At 37.0% G+C, this 10,541-nt stretch overlaps 1 protein-coding gene across 1 annotated transcript in view; it reads right to left on the bottom strand.

Annotated features, from left to right (window-relative positions):
• Window positions 1-1,490, bottom strand: part of LOC134650935 (uncharacterized) — a 62,500-nt gene extending 61,010 nt beyond the window's left edge. Inside the window, 2 exon segments of the mRNA XM_063505889.1 lie at window positions 1,086-1,280; window positions 1,401-1,490. Coding sequence (XP_063361959.1) covers window positions 1,086-1,160 — 75 coding nt within the window. The 5' untranslated portion in view covers window positions 1,161-1,280; window positions 1,401-1,490.
• Window positions 1,491-10,541: the final 9,051 nt, after the last annotated feature.

A 10,541-nucleotide genomic window follows, 5' to 3' on the forward strand; every position in this document is an offset into this window, starting at 1 on the left:
CGAAATAGTGAAAGTTATTATAAGTTTTAATGTTGTCTAATAAATTGTGGAGATGGGCCTACCTACACAATGTGTTATCATGTAGTAAGCATTAATTAGAAATTAGATATTTATCATTCTGTAGAGCTTAAGTAACGTTTTGAAATGCCTTTGGACGGTACAGTCAGTATCAAAAGCAGCAGATGTTCAAAAATATCTGGACACGCTATTTTTCTCCTAAAGTTATGTTCAGCTGTTGACTGTAGAAAAGTGTATACTACTACTTTTAATAGTTCAAATTACGATATTACTGAAGGCTTAAAACTCTGTAATTTCTCTATAATAACTATAAATAAGTGAGAGCGAGAAAGAGATATTTCTTTCTCGCAAGACAATATTCTGGCTAACCAATTTAGTCAATAGAAAAGTCGGCAAATTAGAAAAATGCAGGCGCTAAAGGTTTAACATATTGTGAATTATAGGAGAAATCTATATTACACGTCCACAGGAGCGCCGCGGCGGACGGCAAAAAACCGGCCAAGTGCGAGTCGGACTCGCGCACGGAGGGTTCCGCACCATCAACAAAAAATAAAGCAAAACAAGCAAAAAAACGGTCACCCATCCAAGTACTGACCCCGCCCGACGTTGCTTAACTTCGGTCAAAAATCACGTTTGTTGTATGGGAGCCCCACTTAAATCTTTATTTTATTCTGTTTTTAGTATTTGTTGTTATAGCGGCAACAGAAATACATCATGTGTGAAAATTTCAACTGTCTAGCTATCACGGTTCGTGAGATACAGCCTGGTGACAGAAGGACGGACGGACAGCGGAGTCTTAGTAATAGGGTCCCGTTTTTACCCTTTGGGTACGGAACCCTAAAAAGGAAATTATTTTTGCATTTACAGGAGCATCCGATTTGAACGAACAAATTTTAATATAATTTATTTGCTAAATACGCTATACCCTATATTTTTATTATTTTGCAATGCAATATACTTTCCCGCTCAAAACATGTTTGTGTATACTAAGTATCTTCAGAATCGTATAAACTATTAAGTGGGTTACAAATTGCATGAAAGTTATAACTTTTAATACAATAACTAACCTTATAAATCCCGTCGACGAGTTTTGTAAGTTCTTCGGTCTCCATGGCGGTCGATTCTAAACCATTCGCGATCATCAGCTACACATTAAACATAACGTTTACACAAATATCGACTTTAACACTTATAGCACTGAATTCACATTTCATCACTGTCTTAATCCGCGGATTGTATCACTCAAACACTTTCGAAGACACCTGAAACAAAAAAGTTTTTTTTTATTATCAATTTTGTTTATATTTTTCCATCAGAAATATATTAAAAAAAGTTTAGAAATATTTATAAGAATTGTAGATAAATAAATGGAAGATATAGACCTGCTATACGAGATAAATATCAGTGATAGTGCAACTGTGAGGCGTGCGCTCGGAGAGCGGCGCGCAGGCAGACTTAGCTCACCTCTCGACACGAGTATCTCGGCTTAGAAATATGTACAACTTCATCGGACCGGTGTGTTATGGACCTGTTGATGTCTAAACTGCCAATGGAGTGGCTTTTAGCTGTTTACGTAATCAAATACCGAGTTGTCATTTTCCAAATGGCCGTGGGTCATCGACATTTTATTTAGTAAAAGGTTAAAGGTTTGGATTTTGAAGATTTGCTTAGAGGCCTTAGAGATTTGGACATTTTTGTTGAATACTAGCTTCTTCCCGCGACTTTGTCTGCGTGAAATAATGGTGATGATTGATAAAAACTATCCTATGTCCTTCCCCGGGCCTAAAACTATCTCCATAGCGAATTTCATTTAAATCGGTTTAGCGGTGTAAGCGTGAAGAAATAACAAACAGACATATTTACTCTCGCAATTACGTGAATACCTAATTTTAGTAGGGATGAAAGTCAATTGGATAATAACAATACACGAAAACTTTGTAGCTAATTAATAAATAACTGACATATTGAGTAAGCTTTTTACTGGAAACACCCCGCGGGCTTTTAAACGATGAAACGTACATTACGAAAGCTTATTTTGGCCAACGCAATCGCAAATAACTTAAAAATACATGCAATTTGCGTGGCAGGTGTTACCTACGCCCCTACAGTAGGAGCTGAATAGGCGTAACAATAAGTGACTTTCGTTTTCATGGCCGCAGCGCCCACGGCCTATCCGGTTCCATTCGTGATCTTCGAATTTTAATCACAAACGTTGCTTTCGCTTTCCGGTTTAAACTCAAAATCGACACGGAAATAGACTGGCTAATAAATTAGCCGCGTGCAGACATCTTGCATAATTACACAAGAGCTTTATGCACTAGGCCGGCTAATCGTATGCGTCGGCTCGTCAGTTAAGTTCGCTTTAATACCAGCCTAAACCGGCTTTTGGATTTCTAAACGAACAAAGTTTGCGGCCGCAAGTATTTTCTCAATTGGCTAAGCCGTCTGCAACTATCGCGAAGTTTTTTCGCGCGTCACATGCCGAGGAAAAATATGAAACAATTTTCTGGGAGGATCCGTAACTTCATTCTGAACAAGGGAGAATCTCGGCCCGCGTCTCCCTTGCATATGCACCCGGCCGAGAAAAGCTGGGCTTTCTACTTTTCTTTTTCCCTGAGGCTCGGAAACAAGTGTGCGACGGCTGCTTATTTCAGTTTCAACTTGTTTAGCTTGGATTGAACTAGTTCGATACGGATTTGGGAGTTGAAAGCATCGTAAATAACCACATTTGTGAGTACGGAGTGGATCAGGGATAGATAACGTTCGGGATCCGGTGTACATTTCAGGTCTGTGCTTTAAAGTTAGTAAGCTTTAGGTACACTATTCTTTCGCAAATGTGTTAAAGTTTGTAGGATACTAGATCTTTTTTTTATAACCAGTAATAGATTTGGAAGCGACACAACAGATGCTTCTGTTATTTCTGTTTTGTATAAACCATTCACGAGTAGGTATATTTGCAATAGTTTAAAATAATATAGCTATAGTTAGTTCTTTCAAGCAGGTTGAGGTGTCGTAAAGGCGATTAAAAAATAAAATTATTAAGCGCACATTTTCTACAATGCATACCTAGTTACTTAAACTTACCTCCATGGCTCCGCCATTAAAAAAAAAGCATAATCTACAAAAAAAAAGGTATCGAATTTGCTTCGAAAATTTCATGATAATCGATTTGAAAAATGCAACCTAGGGCCCGTTTCTCAAAAGCTTGTAACTTGTAATACAATCGGATGTCACTTTTTGACAGCTTTTGCTAGAAAGGGACTTCCACTTGTATTACAAGTTACAAGCTTAAAACTCAAGCGGATGTCACTTTTTGACAGCTTTTGTTAGAAAGGGACTTCCACTTATATTACAAGTTACAAGCTTTTGAAAAACGGGCCCCTGTTGAGGAAAAAAGCTGGACACCGGAAAAATATACAAAATCAAGTCTTCTGTTCAAAACAACAGATATAAAATTATCTGCCCGTGCCAAGAGTAGGGACGGCATAAAATAATAGGGACGCAGTCAACGCTCCGCGTTCCGCTGACGAGACTTGTTATCCTGCATATGGCCGCACGTAGTGGCTGAATATTCATATTCTTAGCTGAGCTGGATTGTATTCAGGATTTCTACGTCTAGTCAGAAATGGTCTTTAACAGATATTTATGTACTTACCTACCTAAAAATGTTAATCGACAAAGGGCATTGTGTGTGTGTGTCTTCTCTCTCTCTCTCTCTCTCTCTCTCTCTCTCTCTCTCTCTCTGTGTGTGTGTGTGTGTGTGTGTGTGTGTGTGTGTGTGTGTGTGTGTGTGTGTGTGTGTGTGTGTGTTTAAGTTTAGTAGCACTGTATGTATACCCATTCTAGACATATTAACCTAATATCCTTTATGTCCCATGCTCAGACGGCAAGACACGAAACTGCACTGTACATGTCATAAATAGGATTATTAGAGGCAAATCATGTTTCCGAGACGTGTTTCCTATTGATGTATTATATTGGCCGGGTTTCAATCTATGCAACGTGTGCACTTGACAACAAAATTGGATACTCACATCCATGCGTTCATTTACCATAAATATATTCGCCGTAAATCTGAAATTCGTGTTCGCGCCGGCAAAATGGGTAGTTTATTAATTTATTGATAGATTTTTGCACCGTTGCGTGCTGCAGCGAGTGCTCACACTTATTTCAAAATGTTAAATTGAACTTGAATCATCGCAGTTATAATCACGAAATTAGATTCAAATTGAGTTTGAATCATCGCAGTTCTAATCACAAATTTATATTTAAATTGAATTTGAATAATCGCGGTTATAATCACAAATTAGATTTAAGTAATAAAGCAAACTGAATCCTTAAAAAATGTTAAAAATCTTAAATCTAGATCATTAAATAAGAACATACTTAGAATAGGTACTTTTCTGCATATGACCATAATGATATGACAGCGGCCAGGAAATATAAGTTTAGAAGTCAGAGGTGTTGGCTATTTAAATCGCTTACGAACTAAATGTACCTAAAGCAAGAGATATACATAAATACATTTTGGTTCTTAATTTAATAGCAGAAAAATATCATTGTAATCAAAAACTAACAAACGATTGCAATTATAGTCCTCATTTTATTACGTAACATCCGTTAATGCGTTATAATGATCGAAAAACGAGTTAACGGGAAAGCTGTCGGATGTTTTAATTAGTGCAGTCCCCGTCAATAATATTTACACACTTTTGCACCTTATTATAATTGCAATAAGGCGGACATTGTAAAGATATTTCTGCCATCGAAAGTATCTAGGAAGCTAGAGTAATTAAAGGTGAACACAAAACCTTTTGCTTTCAATTTCGAATTGAATTCAACGTGCGGTGGCTTAGCATGGCTACATTGTGTAAAAGCATTATAGTCGAGCAATAATGGCAGCAAAGAATTCGAGTAGATTACCCTCAGCTAGATGACACAATGGGACCCTTCTGGCAAAGTGAACATAACAGCCGTAATGCGACGTAGGTACTTTTCACTTGCCAATTCTGAGATGAAATGGTTTATGTCGCTCGGTTTTGCGGTTTACGGTACTTGAGAATGTTTGGGAGATGGAAGTTTACTGTGAGGTCACAAGATTAAAATTACTTACTTAAAATGTATATATTATATGTAGCTACATATTTGCGGCGTTTGGGGTGGAAACCCTGGGGCCGTGGGGACCTAGCGCGCGTAGCCTCTATGAGGAGCTGTCAAAGCGCCTTATAGAGGCTTCTGGTGACCAGAGGGCTAGCCAATATTTTTCCCAGCGGATCAGCATTGCCATCCAGCGGGGCAATGCGGCCAGCCTTCTGAGTACCCTTACCGAGCGACCACGACCTAGGCCAATTTTTTTATTTATAAGTTTTTATTTTAAGTGTTATTATGTTTTGAAAATAAATTGTTATAATGTTTCTATATTTAACATAACAATGTGTAGGTACATTTTTGGACGTTTTTCCTCTGTGATATATTTAAAAAGTGTAAAGATATATACAGTTAAGTGTAAAAATATGGGTGCATACAACTTACTCAAAAATATGTCCCATAGTATGTATGTATGTAAACACTTTATTGTACATAAGACAGGTTAAGATACAATTAAAAGAAAATATACAATGTACAAAGGCGAACTTAGTAGTAGTAGTAGTTTTTAATTCGCCGGCATAAGAGCTACGGGACATGTTTGTAAGTAAGTTGTATGTACTTACCCATATTTTTACACTTGACTGTACCTACCTGCATGTCTGTCTGACTGTGTATTTAAGACAAAGTATCGGTACCTAAATCAACTTTATGCAATGTGAAATGAACTAAATTTGCTCATACATTCAACGTGCTCGCACTGGGAATACTCGTAGTCACTGCAACTGAAACACATCAAACTAACTACAAACTCAATCACTATGTTCCGATTTAGGCCTTAGAGACAAGACAACACGAAAGAAATATTTGCATACCAAAACATTTTATTACTAAGTACTTACACAAAAACAGGGGTTTGTAACGACCAACATATAACAACAACATCGGTTTTAGGATATTTACCATAATGTCCATAATTTATTTCCTTTTAACTTAAGTTCCTTCCGTTATCTTTTGAATTACTCAATGAGTTCGGCTAATTATTTTTTGAAGTACATAAAAAAGCATATTAATACAAAAAAAAATCTAAAGCAGGTTGCGGAAACCAAACCCACATTAAAATCTACGTGCGTACTTTAAGAATTAGCGTTCATTTTTATACAAGTAAATAGCAGCAAATAACTAAATGTAAGATAAAGATATGATAAAGAATAATGTCATTTGCAATATTGTCAACTCTCGCGGTGTTGTATGGGGGCTGTGTCTTTTATACAGGGTGGCCAAATAAGAGGTATACACTTTATTTTTAAAATTTTATTCTATAAAACATAAAAAATATTAAGTATTCCTTGTTAAATATAATATGTAGGGTCAAATAATGTCAGACAAATGCCCACCTCTAGCATGGCAGATGCGAACCCTTTTCATTGCGTCTTTCATCACTTTTTCACACATTTCTGGCGTTATCTCAGCGACAGTGTTTCGAATATTTTGTTTTAATTGCTGAAGGTTCGTTGGCCTATTAGCATAGACACGTCCATTTAGCTAGCCCCACAGAAAAAAGTCAGGAGCTGTTAAATCAGGCGATCTTGGGGGCCAGTCAATGTCACCGTTTCTCGAAATGAATCAACCGGGAAACGTTATTTTTAATGTTTCTATTGTTTTTAATGATTAAAACACGTTGTTCTGTCGTAAAACGCTCCATAATAAATTTGCCGTATCTACACAAACTAATTTTCATGCAATAACTGTCATATTTACCGCCAAAATAAAATGGCGGCAAAAAAAAGTTGTATACCTCTAAGTTGGCCACCCTGTATTTATTAGACTAACAATAACCAACACCCTAATACGCACACAACATATACCGCGCACCGACCGAGCACGTAACACACGTATTTATTTACGCACACGTCATAGCACGTATCGCTCACACCGCGATTCGCTTTAATCGCCCACGCCCGGTGTAATGACCGCTTTAGTAAATTAATTTTAGGTTTATGACTACGTTAATGAAAATAAAGATTAGTGATAAACAATTGACTGCTGATACATTGTTGTTTAAATTGTTAAAATGGAAATATTATTGTATGGTATAACGAATTGCTTGGTAATTATTGATATTATTCCGTAAATGTATGGTTCTGTGTAAATTGCAATTGTATAAATGGAATAATTATTGGATCATTCCGATGCAATCTAGCATAATTTTTGGTTGGCAAATTATATTACTGTTTACTACTGGATTCATAGTTAGTCATAGTCATCTATATAAATCCAAGTCAGCAAGAATAATTCACAAACAATTCCTACACGGAAACGTGCTGTTCTTGACTCACATATAGAGATATAATAATTATCTATAGCCATTCTAATACTGTCATTATTACATGATAAAACGTCCGTGAGACAACTGCCTGATTAGAACTTTAAGATAGGTACGTAGTAGCAAAGTTTTGACATATCTTAAAGTTCGAATTAGGCCGATAGACAAATATTAAATAAAGTAAAACGGGTCACTCACGAGTCACCAGTTACATATTATAAATCGCAGACACTGTGTGAGACAATATGAAATGAGGGACCGTGTTTCCAACAAACAACTCACGTTCAACTCATAATAAATTTATTTTATCTCCACTAAACTTACTATATTTTCTTTGCCCATTTTATTCATCTGTTTTCATAGATAACGGAATAAAATAAAAAACCTAACATTGTGTTCGGTTATGAACAGAGGGCCTACCGCGAACCACGTTCGACGTGTTGCCTCCCTGTCACACTTACGTACGAATTTACAAGTGCGACAGAGAGGCAACACGTCGAACGTGGTTCGCGGTAGGCCCTCAGACACGTGCTTGATTCGGTATTACCTGTACCACAACACCATCACAGACATCGATGTCACTGTCATGAGCCCGTTCACATGTCACGTTACCTTAAGTTAATGAGATTGCCATTCGCTCAGGCAAATTTCCCATGATGCTGGATTTATACTTGATACAGCAATCCCATAACCGCTGGTCAATCATTCATCGGGGCGGGAGTGCCGTGCAATTTTAAATGGGTCTCGATTTTAAACTATTCAACGCATCGCTTACTTGCATGTATTTGCAGGTAACTACGGCTTATATGTACAAGTTGTAACGAAAAGAAAGAGTGGCGATATTCGGTATCGTGTTCTGATTAGGAAAAAGTTGAAAACAATTTCTTTTATTAATTAATTTTAGTCACTGTCCAGTGTCTAGTAAAAGTCACAATAAAGTACAAAGTAGTCAATAACGTAGTCAGTATTGGCATCTTTAATTAAGATTAATTATAGTTTTCTTATGAAAAACAGCATATACATACAACTTTACTTTATAAAGGCAAAAAGCACCCTTTACTTTTCAGACATCCCCACATATTGAACGGGGTAGCTCAAAAACATATAAAACAAGTCTCAGATCGTAACATTATTGGTCGTTTCTCAAAAAGTTGGCACCGCCACCTGTCAATAGGTTTATGTTAGAACTTTTTTTTCATTATGTATAATTTTTATATATACAATTTTAACACATATTTAGAGAGACTTTTTACACAGAGGCCTAATACTTTGAAAAAGATTTAATAAATATTGATTACAAAAAAAAATATTGTAACTACGTTTATCCGCTAACCTGTCGTGTCCCAACGCGAGGTACTGATGTTCCGAGCTATGAAAACCACATAAATTATTGACTTAATTTAACGTCATTGCCGGATTTTATTAACATATATCCTTAACTTTTAAAGTATTACTATCGCATAACAATATTATGCTTATATTTTAAGTTATTCGGCTTCAAAGTTTGTCCAAGGCAATTTTTGACATTCACCTGTCGCGTCACGTTCACGACGATTGTATAACCCCCACCGCACCTTTCCCGTCTCACTCTGCACGAGCCGAAGGCGTCAGTCATCAGCTATCTCCGGGTAGGACGAAGACGTGGTTATTGTGCTCCGCAAATAAAACACAAACGACAAAGTATCGGAAATTGGAGTTTGTAATGGGTAAGTACCCTTTATCCTGGCGTGGATATCTTGCTAATTGGGTAACCTATCGCATTACTATTAAGATATGTAACGTAATCAATAGTTTAGTTGTATATGCCTAAGTATGGAGTTCATCAAGTTAATACATTTTGTGTATTCGCGATATAACTGCCATTTTCCCCATCACCTGCATATCGTTCACCTGGCTAAAACTGCCAGGTGGATGAGATTTTGCGGCAGGTTAATGTCACTGATACCACAACTAATACTCGTAACTATATAATTGTATAGCGGTTATATCGCTTTTGTGTGTTAATTTAGGAATAAAAACTATCCTGTTTGTTAAAGCTGCATATTATTCAAACTTGTGTACTTTTGTCTTACTTCTCGTTAACCTGTCCAAAAAAGTCAAGTGAATGATGCAATAGCAGGTGAATGAAGCGTCATTCACTTGCCATATGACAGGTGAACGATAACTATTTTAAATCCACGTTACATATACTCAAACAGTGATTAAGTAGATTTGTGACGTCCCATGGGAAAAGGTACCTTATGAGGGTTTTTAGTTTTAGACATATTAAAATATTTTGTACAAAGGTGAAAACATGCTCAATTCTTTTATTGTGTGATGAGATGAGAGAGAGAGGTCAGTTCTGATAATGGGATCCATGAAGAATCGAGGGAACTCCTCAAATCTTAAAGGCATACATATAGTGATTTTTGTGTTTTTATATAAAAATCAAGCATATACATTCAGAAAAGTGACATTTGATGAAGTGGAACTGCTGATGAAGATCAGAACGTAACTCTTCAACGACGCATAGTTCACGTTTGGCTATTTGTCTTCTTCGTTATGTTTGTTAAGCAAGTTAAGTTTTTAAGCCACATTTTTGTCAAGCTCGAGTTCTGATGATGGGATCCATGAGGAATCGAGGGAACTCCTCAAATCTTAAAGGCATGCGTATAGAGACTTTTGGATTTTCATCAGAAAATCAAGCATTTTCATTAAAAACTGTCGCATGAAGTAGAACTGCTGATGATGATCAGAACAGAACTCTTCAACGACGCATAGTACACGTTTGGCCATTTCGATTTCGACTTGGACTGGGACTAGGGCTGGGACCCGGACCCACATACACATATCGGTACAAGGCGGGAAGAATTTTAAGATCAAGTTTCTTCAATTTTATATTAAATCAGAAACCACACGATCCCCAAGAATATGATCTCTCTATCTAGGGTACCTACTACTCTCTAAGGACGTGTTGGATGACCAAAACAGCGTATGCCTATGATGCACCAAGTCTATTCCACTTGTACTACGAGGGTTCAGCATCAGCTCTATCTTGGGTTCTGCTCTCCCAAGTGCTCATCAAGACGTGTCGGATGACCAAAACAGCGTGTGCCTATGTTGCACCAAACCT

The sequence above is a fragment of the Cydia amplana genome, chromosome 9 (assembly GCF_948474715.1).
Source record: "Cydia amplana chromosome 9, ilCydAmpl1.1, whole genome shotgun sequence".
Taxonomy (NCBI): domain Eukaryota; kingdom Metazoa; phylum Arthropoda; class Insecta; order Lepidoptera; family Tortricidae; genus Cydia; species Cydia amplana.